This window comes from Trifolium pratense, linkage group LG7 (assembly GCF_020283565.1).
Source record: "Trifolium pratense cultivar HEN17-A07 linkage group LG7, ARS_RC_1.1, whole genome shotgun sequence".
NCBI lineage: Eukaryota > Viridiplantae > Streptophyta > Magnoliopsida > Fabales > Fabaceae > Trifolium > Trifolium pratense.
This window is the reverse complement of record NC_060065.1, coordinates 56,426,439-56,447,323: the sequence shown is the minus strand read 5'-3', so window position 1 is coordinate 56,447,323 and position 20,885 is coordinate 56,426,439. Positions and strand designations below refer to the sequence as shown.

Sequence of the window (20,885 nt, the reverse complement as noted above, 5' to 3'; positions counted from 1 at the left end):
TAGCTGACCTTCATATATTGTATGTAAGGTGCGGAGAATATTCTTGACAAAGTGTTTGATTTTTGTTATTGTTGACATTGATAATAGTTTAGTAAGCAGATCACGGCAAAATGGGAGTTGGGTTTTAAGAAACTTGTGCTTCAAGTAAAATCTTGCTAATAACATAACCGTGAAGGTTTGGACTGTGTGACTAAACATCTAGAAGTGAATAATTTCACAAGTTTTCCCAAACTTTCTACCAACAATTCAATTGCATTCTAAGATTCCCTTTGCTTCTATATCTTAAACAGCAACCTCACAACCTTTATATATATTCATGTGATCAAATTTAAAGGTAATGGTTGTGACATTTAAGGATCTCTCACAAAAGTTAAAGCAAGTTGATATTTTTCTGTCTCTTATTTTCTACTTGTGGAATATTTGAAGTATATTGCAATGGACAAAAAGCTTGAGCTTATCCATGGAACAATTGAAGCTACCATCTTTAATGCAACTCCTTACTCCCCTTCATTTCCCTTCAATGTGAGCTTTAATAAACTATATAGGGTAAAATATATTATGATCTCTATAATATATTGACAAATTTGATCCTTCTCTTTATAAAAACTTTATTCCTCTATAGTCTTACATGTAACAATATGTTATTTTTTAGTACTCATAAGAGACTTGTTATTGGTGAGGGACTAAAAAGTAAAAACACACCACTTTATTAAATGTAGTTATTAAAAATAAACAATTTTTTTTGGATAGATAAATATGTCAGCGGATTATGTTAGTTTTCAGGGTTTGAACTCTGGATCTCCTGATTAGTATTCGTTCGGTGTCCCTCGGCTCACCAACCGAGATGTCTGTTTTAGACTTACAACAAGTAATTGTTTTATAGAGACTTAAACTAAATTTTGTCAATTTTATAGGAACTAACTAGTAACTACATGGTCTATTATGTGAAATTTTGCAACATTTTGTAAACTCATAATATGTATCAAATTTTCTCTTTTTTCAGTGTTTATTTATAAATGGAAAGCCTGCTTATGTGACAATCAAGATAGACAACAAGAAAGTGGCAAAAACAACACAAGAGAGTGAACGTGTTTGGAACCAAACATTTCAGATTCATTGTGCTCATCTAGCTGATTCTGTTATCACCATTACACTGAAAACATCATGTTCCATATTAGGAAAATTCCACATCCAAGCAAAACAGTTGAAGGAAGAGAGTTTGGTCAATGGATTCTTCCCTCTCCTTATGGAAAATGGTAAACCAAATCAAGAACTAAAATTAAGGTTTATATTATGGTTCAAACCAGCAAATTTGGAACCAAGTTGGACAAAGTTACTAAGTAGTGAGGAGTTTCAAGGGCTGAGGGATGCTACATTCCCACAAAGGTCTAATTGTCATGTTAAGCTCTATCATGATGCTCATCATTCACCTACTTTTCAACCTCCTTTTGATGTATGTGGAGTTCCAACAAAGCTATGGGAAGATGTTTATAAAGCTATTGAGGGTGCAAAATATTTAGTATATATTGCAGGCTGGTCCTTCAATCCTAAGATGGTTCTGGTACATATATAATCTAATTCTCATTTCATACTCTACATTTTTTATTTTTGGTAGATAAACGAAATTGCATAATCATTATAAACTAACACACACAAGTGAGGGAGCTGGGGTTCAAACCCCGGTCATGACGTCCGGCCTAACACTCTACATTTTATTATATTGATATACATTTTTGAGAGGCGAATGGTCAGAACTGTCCAAAAAAACATAATGTGAACCGTACATCAAACCACATTGAAAAGAATTGAATTGTGATTGACAGTTCACGAACTGAGCTGAACTAGGTTGGTTCAGTTCGTGAACTATTCGTCACAGTTGAGTTTTGGTTTTTAAACAGTCCTAAAATTTGACTTTCAATGGTCATAATTAGCAGTTAACAGTAGCAATTTGGTATAGTTCGGTTGACAAAGAATCATTTTGGTTCAAACTTCAAACAAGTACATTTTGATTTTCTATAAAGGTAGTTTTCGTTCAGTGCAATTTTACAGAATTATTGTAACGGTTCGACTTGGCTCGGTTTTGCTGAACTGAACCATGAATAGTCCTAAATATGGTCCTTGTGTTGATATGCAGGTTAGAGATCCTCAAACAGAAATCCCACATGCTAGAGAAATAAAGTTGGGTGAGTTATTGAAGAAGAAAGCAGAAGAAGGAGTTGCTGTGAGGATTATGATTTGGGATGATGAAACATCATTGCCATTTATCAAGAACAAAGGTGTGATGAACACACATGATGAAGATGCATTTGCTTACTTTAAACACACAAAAGTAGTATGCAGAAAGTGTCCTAGACTACATAACAAATTCCCAACAATCTTTGCTCATCATCAGAAAACCATAACTGTGGATACAAAAGCTCCTAACTCTGTCAATGACAGAGAAATTATGAGCTTTTTGGGCGGTTTGGATTTATGCGACGGTCGATATGATACCGAGAAACATTCATTGTTTCAAACACTTACCATGGAATCACATTACCATGATTTCTACCAGACAAACATTTCAGGAGCTAGCCTCAACAAAGGTGGTCCAAGAGAGCCTTGGCATGATGCTCATGCTTGTGTTACCGGCGAGGCTGCTTGGGATGTATTAACCAACTTTGAACAAAGATGGACAAAACAATGTGATTCGTCTCTTCTAGTCCCTGCAAACACTTTAGAAAATCTCATTCCTATTTCCTCAACAAGCACTTCCTTGGAAAGGAATTGGAATGTACAAGTATATCGGTCGATCGACCATGTCTCAGCTAGCCAACTCTTCAGAAAACTAACAGTTGAGAGTAGCATTCATGAAGCATATGTTGAAGCAATTAGGCGTGCCGATAAGTTTGTGTACATTGAAAACCAATATTTCATTGGTGGGTGCCATTTGTGGCAACAAGATAAAAACAGTGGCTGCAGAAATTTGATTCCTATTGAGATTGCACTCAAGGTTGTCAACAAGATTAAAGCCAGAGAAAGATTTGCAGTGTATATAGTCATACCAATGTGGCCAGAAGGAGTGCCGGAAAGTGAACCAGTTCAAGATATACTGCATTGGACAAGAGAAACAATGACAATGATGTATAAGTTGATTGGAGAAGCAATTATAGAAAGTGGCGAGTCAGGACATCCAAGAGATTACTTGAATTTCTTTTGCCTTGCAAATAGGGAAAATAAGGAAAATGAGGAGTATCTTCCTCCACATTCTCCTCATCCTGAAACTCAATATTGGAATGCACAGAAAAATAGAAGATTTATGGTTTATGTTCACTCCAAGCTCATGATAGGTATGTATGATTACATCATAAGCATAAGTTGGCTTGATTGCAGCTTTAGTCCCTCTATTTTCACTAGCTTACGAAATTGGTACGCTTTTAAAATCTAGTTTTTAGACCCAAAAGTGGTGACGTGACAAATTTTTATTGATGTGGCATAAAACCTGCCAATGTCAAATCATCCAAGTGGATTTATAATATATAGGTATGATGTCACGTCAATAGAAAACTTGTCAGATCGCCACTTTTAGATCCAAAAATCCGAGGGACCAAATATTTGATTTTATAAAGGGAGACCGGTTCTGTTCGCAAGTGAAAATAGGACGACCAAAACTGCAATTAAACCATATATGTTCAACAACTCACCACAGTCATCATGCATGTTACTTTGTAGAGAAGAGTAAACATCATTCATTATCTTGGATTCTTGGTTAACAGCTAAAATGTTATTTTCTGTTGTTTTTTTTGTTGTTCCTGCCACCAGTGGACGACCTATATATATTAATAGGATCAGCGAATGTGAACCAAAGATCGATGGATGGGCAAAGGGACACGGAGATTGCGATCGGAGGTTACCAATCTCAAGATGGAGCTAATCACTGCATAAGCAAAGGTGATATTCATGCATACAGAATGTCAATGTGGTATGAACACACTGGTAGTTCTGAGAAGTTGTTTTTAGAACCAGAAAGTTTAGAATGTGTGCAGAGAATGTGCTCAATAGGAGATAAAATGTGGAAAATTTACAGTAGTGAAGAAATTGTTGACATGGAAGGTGTGCACCTAGTAACTTACCCTATGATAGTAACACAAGATGGATCTGTGGAAGACTTAACTAATGGTGAGGATCATTTTCCAGATACAAAATCTCTAGTCAAAGGGACAAGATCAAAATTATTACCCTCTATCATGACCACTTAGCCATGGAATTGAAAATATGTACTATATATATAAAAATACTGACCACAAAGGATATAACTCTTGTAAATTTATTAGTCTCAGCTAAAGTTTTAACCAAAAAGAATTGTTCACACTCCCTTAGCATTTGACTTTTTAATGTATACAAAAAGATTCAATAATACTATTTTGGAATTTTATTTTGGTGGGATTTCTTAAGATAAGGGATTGTCTATATTAACTATTGCCACCAATATTATAAGTTGGTACAAATAAAACCGAACTTGAATCCTTAAATTAAAAATAAAAAAAAAAAAAAAAAAGATTGAAAGAAGAGTCTCAATTAAAGGTTATTGGTCAAATTTCTTCAAAGTCGATACCAAATATGTTCTGGTACCATTTTACGAAACATGACATCCATGAATAGGTAGATAAAAAACTAGAATATTTTATGTAGTAAAACCAGTTTCATTATCGTGTGCAATCGTGCACTTCCAATTCTTTCTGAAAAAACCTCATGCATTCTGTTTGTATAAACAATTTAATTAAGTGCTTAGAATATAAGTGTGTATAATCTAAGTGTACATGCATCGAGATCACATGCATCCATTATTTTTACAACAAACAAAATAAATTCAAATTGTTATCCAAGTGTATGTCACCAGCCATATTTTTTTTTACAAACTCTCTCAAACAGTCTCATAAGCACTTATTAGTAAATAAGCTAAATTAAACCAATCCAAACATGTCCTAACCACAATGTCAAAAGAAGGAGTTCCGAGCTTAGTTACCTCAGTGTAATTTTCCTTTTCCATACGGCCGATTAAGCGTTTGCCTGGAAGTGCACAATCACACACGATAATAGATCCATGAGGTTTTCTCAGAAAGAATTGGAATTGCATGGTATTGGTATTATGAGGCCTATTACACCTTGTGATATTCAGTTTCATTATTGAAACAAGGTTAGTTATTACTCTGTTTGGTTTTGTCATTTTCAAAAACTAAATATCTGATGAAGAAAGATGGATTTGGTTAATATCTGATGCTTATTGATCTTTTTTTTCCCCTTGTGTAGATGATATTCTCATTTGGTCCCTATAAATAGTTGCCTAAGGAGTTGCTACATGAAAGAAATGTTGATGGTAAGACTGATAATTATGTACTTGGATTGCATGTTCCTGATTTTATTTTATTTTTTTTATAAAATTATAAATGAGCTTAAAACAATAGTCATCAGACTTTTTTATGAAAAACTAGGTGATGCTTAAGAACTTCTAAATTTGACCAAACTATGTATGATTGAATGGTTAAAATTTATTCATCATACTACTCTCACATCAAAATAACCCTATCAGTAGTTACATTTCCTACAAACCTTTCTATAATAAATCGTGAGTATAATCAAAAGTTAAATGCGCATAAACCACAATAACACGATCAAAAGCAACTCGAGTAAAAAATAAAAATTGGAAATCAGGAGAAGCATGACCAATCCCAAATAAACCATCGGCATAAAAATACTATACCAACAGCATAAAAAGTAATCACCCTGAAGTATGCTGGTAAATAACCTCTAAAACTTTTGATAACCTCTTTGATCAACCAAGATGAAAGCATATGGGTGGATAGGCACCAAGGAGGACAAACCAAATCAACAAAACATGACTATCCCGAGTCATGTGTAGTCAGTCTGCCTGTACTTGAACAAAAGTTAATATATCTTAGTGAGGTATCCCTTCTTTCACAAACATGGTAAGCAACATCTGAAGCAAGGTTTCATGATCCATCTAGCAAACAAAAACATTTTATTTTCGTATGTTTGAAACAACAATCCATGATACCTTATCAAGTTTTCGTTTCAATTCTGCGAGTCATGACTAAATGATCAAAACACAACAAAGGCATACTAATGTGTTATCTTGATCCATCACCGCCAGGTAAAATACATCCTTTCACCACCAGTGACCTACATGCCTTCAGCCCACGGTAAGCATCGTCCAATTTTGCAATTTGAAATGATAAAGTACCTTTTGGTATTCCGCAGAATCTCAAGAGGTCAAAAGACGCTTGTGAGGATGTATCCTTACTTTTCGTCCCAAACAAGATTTACAGCTTTTCATCTGTAACCACAATAAAAACAAGATTAGTTAGAAATAAATGGTAAGTTACTTGAATATGCAGATAAAGTTCAGCGGGAAATATATCCATGAATGAAATAAATCATAAACTACAAGTGAAAGAACATATTTCTTAATGCTAAATTATATAAAGATATCAGTATCAAAACAAAATAAAATAAAATGACCATTTATATGACTAGTGAACAAATCTTCAAAAGATGAGCACAAGATAAGCAGGCTACCAGACTGCAATGTACACAGGCCTAATAAAGTCCACTAGTAACCTCAAATGATTCACCAGGTTAATTGCTTATACGCTAGCTAAAAAAAATGAATAGTGGCATTTTCCAATCTAGCTGGAAAGCAGGTTATCGGTGTAGGTACCCCAAGACCTTCACCTTACTAGGGAAACTGGTGGTTCATCTATTCCACTATAATCGAGTTTACTCCAATAGACTGATGTCATAAAATGCATGTCCAAGTCGACAGGAATAACTATAACTAAAAATGAGATCATAACCTAAATAAACTAGCTCCCAGCTTAAATGCCCTTCAACAAGGCAGTTTCCACAATTCCAAACTCTGCAATGAGAATTCAAACACCGAATATAACTTCAACTCATAAGATGCAAGCACTCTACATTGGCTACAGATGCATCCAAGTTAACTGAGTGATTCTGCACTCCTGAAGCAATTAGCAATATGGGGTGATGTGATTCATGACCAGATTTGTTACTAACACAAATCAAGACTTAATTTTCCTTTGCTCATATTAGAAGCCCTGTAACAACTGAGACCTATAAGAACAACAAATATGGAAGTTATTCCACCCTACAACTTCAGACAGCTCCAAGTATCCGCCAAATCATTTTGACCTCAAGAAGATCTTAGTTCTTGAGATTCTCAATAGGATGCATTGATGGCAACATTATACTACTACTACTCAAAGTTGAATTAAGATTTTAAAAACCTGACTATTATGTTGAAATGTCTTGTTCACCAGTAACTAAATCTAAAGATAACTAATTCTAACTGTGTATCCTATTTCAGGAAAGCAACAAATAGTTTGTATTAAACAGCATACTAAACCTTACATGATTGTAATCGGCAGGGTAAATAGCAAGTTCTACATGGTTAAATCATTGATATTGATAAAGAGAAGCATAATACTTGCCTATGAGCTTCAGATCAACAGCTGGTCTTGAAACATTCTGCATGCCCCGGTCTTCTCTTCAGCTATTCCACAGTGATGATACTAGCAACATAGGAGTATCATGCATATCACGGACGAGCTAGACCACCGCGAGTTTGACGCCTCAATCAATGTAGAGAAATAGGGTGATGGTATGAGAAACAACGCTACCCGACAGATAATTCTCTACTTCAATGTTGAAATGGGTACAACCAAAAACTCATCACCTCCTTCACGTCCTAGTGTCAGGCAGATCTGTGGGTGATCTTTCATCGTTGAGGACCTTGACCAATAAAAATTCAGCACCTCAACCAATATAGCAAACAAGAAACTCAATGGTGGCATGATAAACAATACCGCCAGACAGTTTCTCTATTTCGCTCTTTCAAACTAAAAAGGGTACTAAATCATTTTTTTAGGCAGATCTGAAGGGTGACTCTTTACATCTATCTACCTTTAGATTGGCCAATATCTGGACTACTTAGAATAAATTGTGTGCAAGAGAAATAGAAGGCTTATAACACTTGCATGCAAGAAGCTTCTCGAGTACGATAATAGTTTGTAATTGACTTCAATCTCAGTATAGCAATTACAAACTAGAGCAGCCAGGGTCTAACTAAATAATTTCAAGCGTTTTAGAGCACGAATAAACAGCGGAGCAAAATACTTCCAAAGTCATTACTCCACCCACCTTCACCATATTTGTGGTTTCCCCTAATCAATAAGATATTAGAATGCCAGATTATCACAAATGAACAATACAAGTCCTTAAACTTTGTTACAACTTACAATGCAAAGTGCCATCAATCACACCACTTCTATACAAAGGCAACACACTTACACCAGCCACCCTCCACGCCAGCAAACAGCAGTGGTTACCACCAAAGCTTTGCAGAAAAAATATGGATGATCTTGCATTTTAGAGGACCTTGACCAATGATATTTCAGCACCACAACCACTATGAAAAACGAGAAACTTTGTGGTATGAAACCAATTCCACCAGAGTCCAGACAGTTATTTCACTCTTCGAAGCTTAAAATGGGTACAGAAGTCATAACATCCCCCTTAAATCCAATTGTCAGGCAGATTGGTAGGATAACTCTCGACAACTAATCTAACTTCAGATTGATCAATTTCTGGTCCATTTCAAAATGAAGTGTTTGCAAGAGCAGTATAAGACCTATAACACTGTCATCTCACTGGTACGAATATAAACTTTCTTCTCATGTACAATAACAATTTGTAACTGACTTCAATCTCAGTATAGCAAATACCAGTTACAGCACCCAGGGTCTAACCATACAATTTTAAGCTTTTAAAAGCAAGACTAAACAGAGTGGAGAAAAACAAATCTAAAGTTGCATCACCCCATCCACATTTTTCATAATGGTGGTTCTCCCCAATCAACAAACATAATAGAATGCCAGATTAACTCAATTGGAAAATACAAGTTCATGCATTGTATGACTTACAAATGCAAATGTGCCATCAATAACTCCACTTCAAACAAAAGTAACACGCTTACACCAGCCACCCTTCACACCAGCAAACAGCAGTAGCTACCAGCAAAAAAATTGCAGAGATGATACGAAGCAAAGAATGCTTGAATACTCCCAATCTTAAACATCTTCTGCAGGTAAGTGTGTTGACTCCAAAAGTACAGGCACTACCATTACAAGCATCTTTTCTGGTATATGAAACCATATAAAATCCACTAATCATTGAGAACTTGCAAATTCGTGCCAGAGAAATGAGCATTATATTTCCATACACCCCAGAAATCATCAGTAACAAAAGTCAGTCACAAATTTATATTCCTAATAATGTGTGCAGGCAGCTTCCTTTACCAGTTGCACAACTCTGGATATTGCCGAGTAAAATTGGCTCCCAGGCATCACCAGCATTCCTGGGTCATTCTTATCCAATCCAATCGTACAAATAGTTGCAAGCTTCAACTATTATTCTATCCTAAAAGCACATACTCCTATATCAGGAGAAATAAAACTTCTCATTTAGCTCACTTTAGCAAATAAGAAAGGATAACGTGATAAGTTATGCTTTAAATTCCTCCACCTGTGGTGACTCCTCTCCGACAGTACAATTATCCACTACATAAGACTAATTCCAAAATCACACTCTCAATCCTTGACATAAAACACATTGGAGACACCACTCATTTAAACCCATATACTGAATGTCACCTCACATGATTCAACACATGGAGGCTACAAAACCTCAAGGCTGCAATTCTAAGTTCCAGCCCATGACCAACAAAAAGCATGTCTTAACCCATAAGAAATAATAACAATAACCAGACAAAAAGCACAACAACAATTATATATAACATGAAATATTATCAATGGAAGATAGATAAATTGAAGAATTCTGACAAAGTTTTAAACTTAAAGATACTGCAGCAATGTTTCAACCAAGTAAAAAACAGTAAAGCACCCGCAAAACCTAAATTATGCCAATCTAGAATTAACAATATATTTAGAATTGCAAATAAAAAACCATTAACATGGCATGCATACACAGAAGGACATCAATCCGCTACTCTGCTAACACGGCCAGAGGGATGGCACTGGCAGCCTTTCTTTATCATCAACATCAATCACTTGGATTCAACGACGATTTGAACGAGGCTTCTCATGTGCTTTCCTTGAAGCAGCACCCACCCCATAAAGAGGACCTTTCTCTGCAGCACCCTAAACAGAAGCACAAGCAATGTAAATTAAACCATGGAAAATGGAATGCGAAGTCTAAAATTATTATGTTAAGGAAGGCCCTTACCATGTGAACACCATATCCATCTGCGTATGGCGGTGGAAAACCCCCCTCTGGGCTACCAAACTGTGTTCCATAAGGCACACCTTCACGAAAGAAGCATACATGAAAAAAGGGGACAAAAGAACATGAAATAATATCTCAGTAAACTATAATTATATGATTAATGATTTCAGTCTTCAGTCAGTGAAGCACGGATACTCCAAACCTGACAATGTGTCCATATCATATGTGTATCTAATAACACTAATAATAGGATACTGCAATATCCTTATTGGCATATTCCTACATATAAACCTTGTGGGATACCACCACCCTCAATACTGCCAGTCGAAAATTCCACCATATTCCTACATATAAACCCTGTGGGATACCACCATATTCAAGTGTTATCCCTAATTACATCCCTCAGAGAATACTACAATTTTGCCCTTCTCAAAATCATCAAAGACAAGCTAGAGATAGCGTGGGAGTTAAGGTGATCAAGAATAGGAAGAAAAAAATTATATTTTTAACGTATTTAAAATAGATATAACAATTTTATGTAACCGCCTTTTTTGTGTATTATGACTACGGTTACTGCTGACACCCACAACCATCTTTCGGGACAATTATGAAGCGCTTCAAAATAATAGAAAAATGTCATTTTTACCGTTTTTCAGGTCTTTTTAATAACTGCTTTCCAATTATTCATGTCATTACATTAGATCGGACAATTATAATTATTCTGACAAGTAACAACTCATTGCTAATAAATCACACGACACGAAGTCAACGATTGAAGGATAATAAATTCTGCAAAGGACAATATAAGAAACAAGTCATACCAGCTCCCCAATGTCTTCCATCCATGCTAGCAAGCTCAGCACGAAGTTTCTCAACTTCCCGAGCCATGGAAACCATGTTTTTCTCCATCGACTGCCTCTGTTCCATGAACTCCATGTTTGCCTTCTTTTCATAATCCACCATGGTTCTAGAAAACAAAAATGTAATTATCATCAGATTAAGAAACAAATGCAGAAATACCAATAAAAAACAAAAACCCTGCTAGAAATCAATCCACAAACCTAGCACGCATCAGTTCTTGGTGCAAACCATCAATCTCAGACCTCATGGAAGGAATTTGTTGGTTATCAGACTGTAACCTAGCAACATCTTTTGTGAGTGTCTGAACCTTCCCAGAAAGATCTTGTTTGATACTACTAAGTTTCTGAACTTCAGCTCGCAATTGAACAACTTCATTCTTCAACGGCTCAGTCGACCTAAGATCAGATTCCAACTTCATGTTTTTATCAACAAGCTCCCTCGAATGCATCTCATGTTCAGCACGAATATCACCAATAGCAAGATTCATACGATGAAGCTCCTCCTTAGCAGCTGCAAGGTCTCGCTGCAACGCCATCCGGTCATCAATCAGCCTCCTGTTATCTGACAATAGCCTCCTCATTTCAGCATGCTGTACTTCAAGCTCCTCCTCTAACAATGCCGGGTGAGGAGGAATATGTGGCCGTTGAATCGGTGGTCCACGAGCATAAGGCCCTTCCGATGGATACCCTCGTCGAGGATTCATCGCCTCTCTGTGAACACGGTGTCTTGATCCCATTTTAAGTTACCTAAAAAGGCAAACAAATACACCATCAAATCACAACAATTACAATTATAAGAACTTTTTTTCACAGAATTATAAGAACATGTTAATATTTTAAAAAGCTAGCATTTTGACAATGAAAATTGGTATATAATATAGAATCAAAAACACCCAATTCATTGATTATTGTAATTAAGCTAACATGGTTACAAAAAAAAGCCACAATATGAGAAAATCCCCCAAAAAAATTATACATGTGAAACGAAAAATTGTAAAAGAAACAAAAATATAGAGAGATGTTGCAGAGAAAAACCTAATTAGTAATTGATGAATTGAAGAGAATGAAGAAAAAGATGAACCTTTATGAGAATTTAGAAGAATACGGTATCTGAGTCGCGTACGATTTGAATGAAACCAGCGAAGACACACGAGAATAAAAGCCCTTAGCACAATTTGGATTTTATTTTTTTTTGTATTATTATACGGCGTCGTTGCATAACATTCGGGTCAAGTTTTATTTTTTGCCCATTTGGTTTTGTCGTATTAATAAGAATACGTTCTGTTCGGTAAAATTAAGCTATAAGCTAATTTATAGCTGATAAACTGGCTTATAGCAGATAGTTGAAAAACTAGCTGATTGAAATTAAAGTGTTTGGTAAAATTATCTTTTTAAATGATTAATAAATATAAAAAGACATTTATATGTAGTGAGTAGTTTTTTATTAACGGTTTTTGTATTTTTTTAAATGCCGTTAATATTTATGTGTCTCAATAGCATATCAAATGATTTTGGATTTATTTGAAATTTTACACAAATGATCTATATGATGTAAACTTTCAATCCAACGGTGGATTTTATAAAATTTATATCGGTTAAAACGTTATTGAGAGGTGTAACATTTGGTGTATATATCCTCTTACATTTTATCCTTTTAGTACTCCTAATTTTCCACTCAATTTTTCTCTCAAAATTTGTATCACCCAATTTCATCAGCTTCAATTGACAACATTCCTACCTAAACCTTAATCTTATTTCTTCAAAATTAATTTTGTTTGTGTTCAATGAATCCCAATCAATATAATTTTCAAGAATATAATTTTCAAAAAAAAAATTATATAATTTTCAAGAACCGTTGTTGTGTTTTATGCAAAATTATCAACATTCTAATTCTCAAAGTTATCTGTTACTACCACCACCAACCAACTTCATCATGTTTTATAGACCTCAAATGGATATCCAAGGGATAGAGTTTACTCGTTACGAAATTTAAAACGCCGATTGGATCAATGTCAAATTGTCAATTTTCTACAAAAGTTGGTCTTACAAACATTACGCTCAAGGAGGGAGATGAACATTATATAATGAAAAAAATCTCAAGAGATATTCACAATAGATGATGATAAACTTCTTAGTGAGTCATGGTTCAATATTTCAAAGGATTCAGTTGCGGGAGTTAACAAAAAAATGGATGACATCAAATAAATGGTGTCATTCAAAAATTTGTTAGGTGTAACACACAAGTTGTTCATGTGAAGAAAGGTGAGAAGTTAGAGAAGGATATCAAGCACCTTTGTTTTTCATGTCAATATGATGGAGGGTCATTCAATCTTGATTATGCATGGTGATTGCTAAATGGTGAACCTAACCTGGAGAATTAAGTGAATTTTCTTAAAATTTAACAAACACGTTTGCTAACCGAGTGTACTTATCTCCTAACTTGGAGAAACCAACCAACTATGAATCTTAGGTTCTGTTTGGGAAGGCCAATAAACTAACTTATAACTTATAAACTAAAATCTCTGTTTGGTAACAAAATATATCTAAAATCATGTTTGATATAATGGATAAAAAAGTAGCAGTCTTACTGACACAACTTAAATAGGAAGAAAATGTGTTAAAAAAGTATGCAATGGAATTCAAGGCAATACAAATCATCATTGTAGACACATCTATGATGAGTGTCATAAAATTTACTTTAACCTCAAAGAATATGTATTTTAGTCAACTATATTTTGTGCTATATGAGTGAGAGTCAACCTTCCTTGAACTATATATTTTTTTAATTAAATCCTTCCCTTATACACCGTTAGTCAATACCAACCGTGACATATCAACTAATTTTTACATACTTATCAAAAAATAAATAAAACTAATTTTTACATATCATTATTCACCTAATAATATCTATGTCATTCAATACTTTTTTTTTTTTGGTATAGGTCATTCAATAATATTCCTCACCCCTTGTGATTTGGATGAAATATATTTTGTTGGAAAAGACACGGTTGACAAAAAAAAAATTAATGATAAATTTTATATAAAAATAAGTCAATTTCTTAAGTTATAAGGTGTTAAATGCAAAATTCGCAAGAGAAAATTTCTTTTTTAAACTTCTAATGTGTTAAAACAAATCTAACATGTCTACCGATACTTTGGAAGAACAAGTTCCCTCCGCAATATTGTTAGTAATTGTTGGCATTATGTTGAGGGGTGATCGAACCCTCAACCTCCTTATCACTTCACTCCTTAATTCATCCACTCCAATCACCATAACCAACCTTACATCCCCTATAAAAACTATTTAACATGTGGTACAATTTAGCAAAAGGAATACGCGGTACTATTTAGCAAAATGTATATATCCCAGAGTAAATCATATCTACCAGTGCCTTTCAAGAAAAAATCTTGCGGGGGCTACATTTGTCAAGATAATTCTAATGCTACAGGGAGAGAAAAGAAAACTATTTGTCCAACAATAATTATCAAGAAATGGCTTTGAGGAGGCATTTGGAGTGCTCTAGTCTAAATTTGCAATTATATGTGGTTCACCGCGTCCTCTGCACATGGAAACTCTCAAGCATACAATATATGTTGCATCATATTGCATGTTATGGTCACTGGAGTGAAACAAATCACTGTGGTATGAACTGTAAAAGTATAAATAACAGTTTGATTGTAGATACAAGGCTTATCAAAGTTCTATGGACATTTCAACCAAAATAAAAATAGGAGAAAAATGAGTCTAACAAATAAGAAATCCAAACTCCTACCACTTTTCTTACAAACAGTAGCTAATTTGGGAGTACCACATTACAAAGAGTGAGGATACATCAATAGCATTATTGTAGGAGTTCCATCAATCAGCTCCATGGGCGACCACTGCCAAAACTCTTCCCCCGGTCTCGGAAGCCTCCTGATTGATCATTGAAAAAATAAAAAGAAACAATTCATTCATAAAGCAAAAGTGGATAGCAAATACGAATTGAATTCTACAAATGATGCATGCTTTGCTTTGTAAATTGAACAAGGCTCCCATCCCAGCCTTCTCAAACTGAGTATATGTGGCAGGCATGCTTCCAGCTACAAACTATGCTCTCACCAATCATTTTGGCAAACTCCCTCTAGAGGCTGCCTCTTGGCAAGTGGCACTAAAATATAATTTTAACAGACAAGTCGGACCAAGACACAATGACTGACTGCCTTTGGGTTTGGATCCATGTTATTAACGCAGAATTACCGCATATCATACCCTTCAACCCAAAAAATTGAAGACAGGCGAGTGGACCAATATAAGTGTGTATAAACTTGCCAAAGTTGATTAACAAACCTGAAGGCGGAGGAGGTGCACCACGCCCCATTGCTGCCAAATCAGGACTCACCCTCTGTCCAGCTTCCTCGAGTATGCTAATAAGTTCCTTTGCAAATCTGGCATTAGCTGCTGTGAAGAATGTGTATGCAGTTCCTTTTGCACCAGCTCTCCCAGTTCTTCCAATGCGGTGAACATAATCCTCTAGTGATCCCGGGAAGTCATAATTTATCACGTACTTCACATCTTTCACATCTGTCGGTATTCATCAAATAAAAGAAAGAATAATCAATATACACAAGCGCAGCTGTTGGTGTAAGTTAGTAAAAAGTAACACTTCCTCAGTAAAGCAACCAAGCAAAGAGACACTTTTTAAAGAAAAAAATAAATATAAAACCTAATCCACCCTTGGTTTCTTTCTGGATACAAAGATTATATTGATAGACCTAAAAGACCGAATTCAATGGTTGAGCCATAAGCAATTCACATGGAAGGAAACAAGCCATTAACTAAATACACAATTATCCTTCCCAACAAAATTACTGACTATTTCCAAAACATGGTTCTCGAACTACTTCAATTTCCTACACTGAATATGAATATCATCTGAACAATTAAGCACAAGTTTTGTACCTAAACCACGAGCTGCAACATCCGTTGCGGTCATTATAGGACTCTTTCCAGATTTAAACTCTGAAAGCACCCAATCTCTCTCTGCTTGACTTTTGTCTCCATGAATTGAGAGGGCAGGCCAACCATCCATGCGGAGCTGTCTAGTAATCTGATCACATCCTTTTTTAGTATCCATGAATATCAATATTCGGCTTCCATCCATGATGTCTTCCAACAACTTCACCAATCTGAAATAAAATGTCTCTATTAGGCGGTTTTACATGACAAGTTATTCAAGTTAGGGATTGAAAATAATGTAGAATATATCATACTTATCATATTTTTGCTTTTCAGGAACAATGTCAACATATTGCTTTATAGCATGGTTAGCCTTTAAATCTTCAGAACCTATAATTACCTGCACAAATGTTATAGAAATTGTCAATTCAGCCTTTAATATAAACACAAAATTCATACATAGCAAACATACGCCCAAGATTGCCAAATTCAAGAGGCTATGTAAACTCATGAAGTGTCCATAGACTGACTAGTCTAACTAATAAAAATATATTTTAAAATATAATATATCCTCCAAGCATAATATAGTACCATTATATTAACAGATACTACATCCCAACTACATAATGAAGCAAACCACACTAGAAAATGGAAGTATAAGTTATAATCATACATATAAAACTACTCATAAGTCATAAGTTATAAAGTGTGCAAGGATGGGAGCCTAGAGCCAGAGGGAATGATTTCATCCATCGAAGAGTGACTTCAACAGTCGGGTTGGGACAGCTCTAATCACCGCCAGAAAGGGATGGCTGCGATAATTATAATACTCTGCTCTGCAACATATTTTATAGGCTTATTTCAGTGTATCCGTGGATTGGAGTCACAGAATTTGCACCAAACTCATGATTACCGCAGAGTTTTGAACAAATACATATGAATCAGCACATGTTTACTATGGAACATGTTTTAAAGGGCATCATCTTGATTTCCTATCTAAACATGTAGACCCATACAAGTTTACAAGTTAACTCTGGATAGTTACAACTTATGATCTAGTAAGGAAGAATAATATAATAAATTTCAGAACACACCATTTCAACAGAAGAATGATACTAAAAAGGAGAACATAACAAGTCTCAACAAGAGTAAATCTTACTTTGTATGGATTATAAAGGAACTGCCTTGCCAATTGTTCGACCTCCTTTGGCCAAGTAGCACTCCAGTACAAAGTTTGACGGTCTGGACGAATCTACATAAATAACAATAGTAATAATCAGATAACCAGGGCAGTAAACATATGTTAATCTGAAGCCATAGCAAATATGTCTTTGCTAATTCAACTCTGATTCGTTGACATGAACTTATTGATGAGCTTATTCAAATCATAAGGCTCTCCTGTTCAAAAAGAGGTACAGTGTAATGCCTCATGATTCAATATAATGTGTGCTTGTTACGTACCGGAACTCAATAATACAGTAATAACAGTAAATGAAGTAATATAAGGGAATATGAGCTTTATTGATTATGAAAATGGAGAGATTGCAGAAAGAGGAATATCTATCCCTAGATTCTGACCAGAGCTGAGCTCCTATATGTAGCTTAGAGCTTCCTACTTATTCCAACGTTCTAACAATAATTATTCATTCTAACGTTCTAACAATAATCCAAGGTAAGTTTCATTCCTCTCCCCTCAACTCCTTATATCGTGGAAGTAGTTGTGTGCTCTCCTCATTCCTATCCACATCACCCACACAACTAATTAGCCACTATTACCATCTTGCCCCTTCTAGTATACACCTTCCATATTTTGGGTCCACTTGACTCATAGTGCACTAGTTCCTCATGTGATTGTGGTTTGTAATTATGAGTCCTACCTACCAGTGCTTCTGTCTGAACACCACCAGTTGCTATCAACTTGGTAGGTCACACGATTTGACCTCAATCCCGAACTTAAAAAAAATCAGATTGTTTCAGCTTGATAGGGTTTAATATAATTTCTTTCTGGTAATTCCCTTACATGGTTTTCAGCCAAGGCTTGTTTTCAAAGAGTGGTTTTTGTCTGAAATCTTATAGCATCCTATGTCATTCAATTTTTTTTTCAATTTATTGTGGTTTTACGTCCTCAAAGGATATCTTATCCTTCCTTAGTTGTGACCTATCTACCAAATAAAATTACTCTACAGTATCCACCCAAAATAATAATATATACAGGTAACTTCGAAGAATGCAAGCCATGGAAATTTGAGCCACTGAAAACAGAAGCAAAAAAAAGATCCCACAGAAATGAATGGTATTCCAGGTATCTAAAAATTCAGAAATAGGAACGAAATTGGAGGTTATGAGAACATGCATTATACCTATTTTCTTTTCCCTCTCATGAAAGATACATGGCATTGCAAAGTGAAATGAACTGTTTGAATCATTAAGGACAGCAACTTGACTATGCCAAACAATACTACCAAATATCATTTCCTGAGATTTAACTATTTTAGAATATTAATCAGACGATAAAAAATTCACCTGAGAGACAATTTTCCGAATCTGAGGATCAAAACCCATGTCCAACATTCTATCAGCTTCATCCAATACCAGGTATGTGACCCTTCGCAAGTTAGTATGATTTGACTCAATCATATCAATTAACCTTCCCGGAGTGGCAATGACAATTTCAACACCTAACCCCAAAAATTAACAAAAGCATAATCAAATACAAAATCACGGCAGCGCCTTGAAGTAAGAAAAGAAAGACGAGGTATTTATCACAAGCCAAGGCTTTGTAACACTTACTTCACCACATACCTTTCTGGAGATCACGCACTTGAGGGCCCTTAGGAACCCCGCCATATATGCATGTGCTCTTAATCCTTGACGATGCACCAAATTTAGTAGCCTCTTGTTGTATTTGGACGGCAAGTTCACGTGTCGGGGCCAAAACTAAGACAATAGGCCCATCCCCAGGATCTGAAAAACATTTTTAATGAATTATCAAAGAGCAAAACAATTAAACGGAAGAGGCATAGGCAAACAAAGGCACCTCTGTGGTTTACATCTCAGTCGCGGTGCTTCCTTATCTGCTTACCTAGAATGGGCTGGGCATTAACATGCACTATGGCAGGTAACAAATAAGCCAGAGTCTTCCCTGATCCTGTCTCTGCAATTCCTATCAGATCACGTCCTTTCAAAGCCATTGGCCAACCTTGGGACTGAATGGGTGTAGGTTCAACAAATCCAGCTTTTTTAACTTCTTCCAACACATAGTCTGGATTAAATTAAATCAAGGTTGTAAAATCAGTAGAATATTCCCATAATAATAATAATCTTGAAGTCTATAAATTATAATGTATAAACTATTTTATCTCCTTTCCAAATCCCTTTAATTTTACCCCTCAAATCAAAACTGCTACAAATCGCAGGATCAAATAGACAAAGATTCATATAATAGGAAAGATAAGCTTGATAGCTTGATAGAGAAAGAAAATTTATTGTTAATATTGATTGATAGAAGTTAGTAGAAGTGCCAAGCTCTATAAGGCCTATTTGGATTAACTAATTTAAGCTTATGGTTATCTATTGGCATTAACATTTGTAAAATTGTTTGGAAGAACTTATGAAAACAGCTTATGACATGTTCATAAACCATTTTCATAAGCTCTCTAGAATATCTTATGAAAACAGCTTATAGCTTATAAGAAATCAATTCAACTTTATTTTATCTTCTGTTAGCTTATACATAACTTTATTTCATGGTAAGCACTTATGCTATAACCTGAAAATTACATTGTTTATCCAAACAGGGTCTTATTCTCCTTCCATTGTTAGACTACACATAAATAAATTCCATTATAAATCCTAGCTAAATTATATCAACTAAAAGTAAATGACAGTTAAATTGAATACACAATGAAACAAAATTGAACTGCAGAGTAAAAAAAAAGCATGTATTACAATGAACGACGTACCTGGAAAAGAAGCATCGGAGAATGATTTAATAGGTTTAGGTACATCTTTGCCTTCAACAGTGATTTCACGACGAAGACGATAGTCATTAACTTCATCCTCAGTCATTGCCCGAACAGAAGGGGATTCATTGTAGAAATTTTTCTCAAAATGAGGTAATCCATCCAAATTAACTTTCCTCGGAGAACCACCGGAAGTTGCGGCGGTAGTAGAAACAGGTGCAGATGCTCCTCCACCTAGACCGGAATCACTGAGAAGAAGAAATGGTAATAATAATAATAATGACATCATTTGAATATTGGGGAATAGAATTATAGAAAAAGAGAAACCCTAGAAAGTTAGTTAGAGTTAGTTACCTTCTCCGGTCGCGGTAAGAAGTGGGGTCGGAGGAACGGCTATCGTAGCGGCTCATGATTTGAGTTAGTTAGTAACTTTTGTTAGGGTTATGGTAAAGCTACCGCGCGGTGATGTTTTGTTTATCACTCCAGTTGTTCGGTTCACAGTTCACACAACGGCCGCATACATTCACTGCCACAGCTACTTTGTCTCTCTCGCGGAGTGTGGACTCTTTGATTTTTCTTTCTTTGATACAAAAATGGACTATGCTTTGGGTTGTTGCTCTTACGATATTATTACGAGTAATTAATTGAGAAAAATTACTCAAATGATAGTACTTTAATTTAATTTCAATTTACAAATTTAATTTTGGTTTTAAATGATATTCTAGTAATTTTTCTTTTCATTATAAAAAAAAAAAAAAGAATATGATTTTTTGTTACAAGAGAGAAAAAAAAAGAAAAGAAAAA

General features: G+C 35.2%; 3 protein-coding genes across 6 annotated transcripts; 1 reads left to right on the top strand and 2 right to left on the bottom strand.

Annotated features, from left to right (window-relative positions):
- The first annotated feature begins 336 nt into the window (after positions 1-336).
- Positions 337-4,348, top strand: LOC123894150 (phospholipase D alpha 4). Its single transcript, XM_045944054.1, has 4 exons — positions 337-522; positions 1,004-1,561; positions 2,135-3,329; positions 3,802-4,348. The coding sequence occupies exons 1-4, from the start codon at positions 436-438 to the stop codon at positions 4,236-4,238; spliced, it is 2,277 nt and encodes a 758-aa protein (XP_045800010.1). The 5' UTR covers positions 337-435; the 3' UTR covers positions 4,239-4,348.
- Positions 4,349-5,493: 1,145 nt separating this feature from the next.
- LOC123894149 (protein FLX-like 3) lies at positions 5,494-12,384 on the bottom strand. 4 transcript variants are annotated; one of them, XR_006803640.1, is made up of 6 exons: positions 12,262-12,384; positions 11,382-11,927; positions 11,142-11,287; positions 10,321-10,400; positions 10,062-10,235; positions 5,494-6,334 (listed from the first exon to the last, which is right to left on the bottom strand). XR_006803640.1 is itself a non-coding variant. In XM_045944052.1 (5 exons), the coding sequence occupies exons 2-5, from the start codon at positions 11,915-11,917 to the stop codon at positions 10,152-10,154; spliced, it is 846 nt and encodes a 281-aa protein (XP_045800008.1). In that variant the 5' UTR covers positions 11,918-11,927; positions 12,262-12,384; the 3' UTR covers positions 9,848-10,151. The 4 variants fall into 4 exon arrangements, 2 of the variants coding, with proteins under 2 accessions (XP_045800008.1, XP_045800009.1); XR_006803641.1 differs by having other exon boundaries at positions 12,216-12,313; XM_045944052.1 differs by lacking the exon at positions 5,494-6,334 and having other exon boundaries at positions 9,848-10,235.
- A 2,422-nt stretch (positions 12,385-14,806) lies between these two features.
- On the bottom strand, positions 14,807-20,756 carry LOC123894147 (DEAD-box ATP-dependent RNA helicase 20). Its single transcript, XM_045944051.1, has 10 exons — positions 20,436-20,756; positions 20,082-20,329; positions 19,202-19,381; positions 18,922-19,083; positions 18,643-18,797; positions 17,279-17,371; positions 16,434-16,519; positions 16,123-16,349; positions 15,511-15,744; positions 14,807-15,096 (listed from the first exon to the last, which is right to left on the bottom strand). The coding sequence occupies exons 1-10, from the start codon at positions 20,489-20,491 to the stop codon at positions 15,044-15,046; spliced, it is 1,494 nt and encodes a 497-aa protein (XP_045800007.1). The 5' UTR covers positions 20,492-20,756; the 3' UTR covers positions 14,807-15,043.
- Positions 20,757-20,885: the final 129 nt, after the last annotated feature.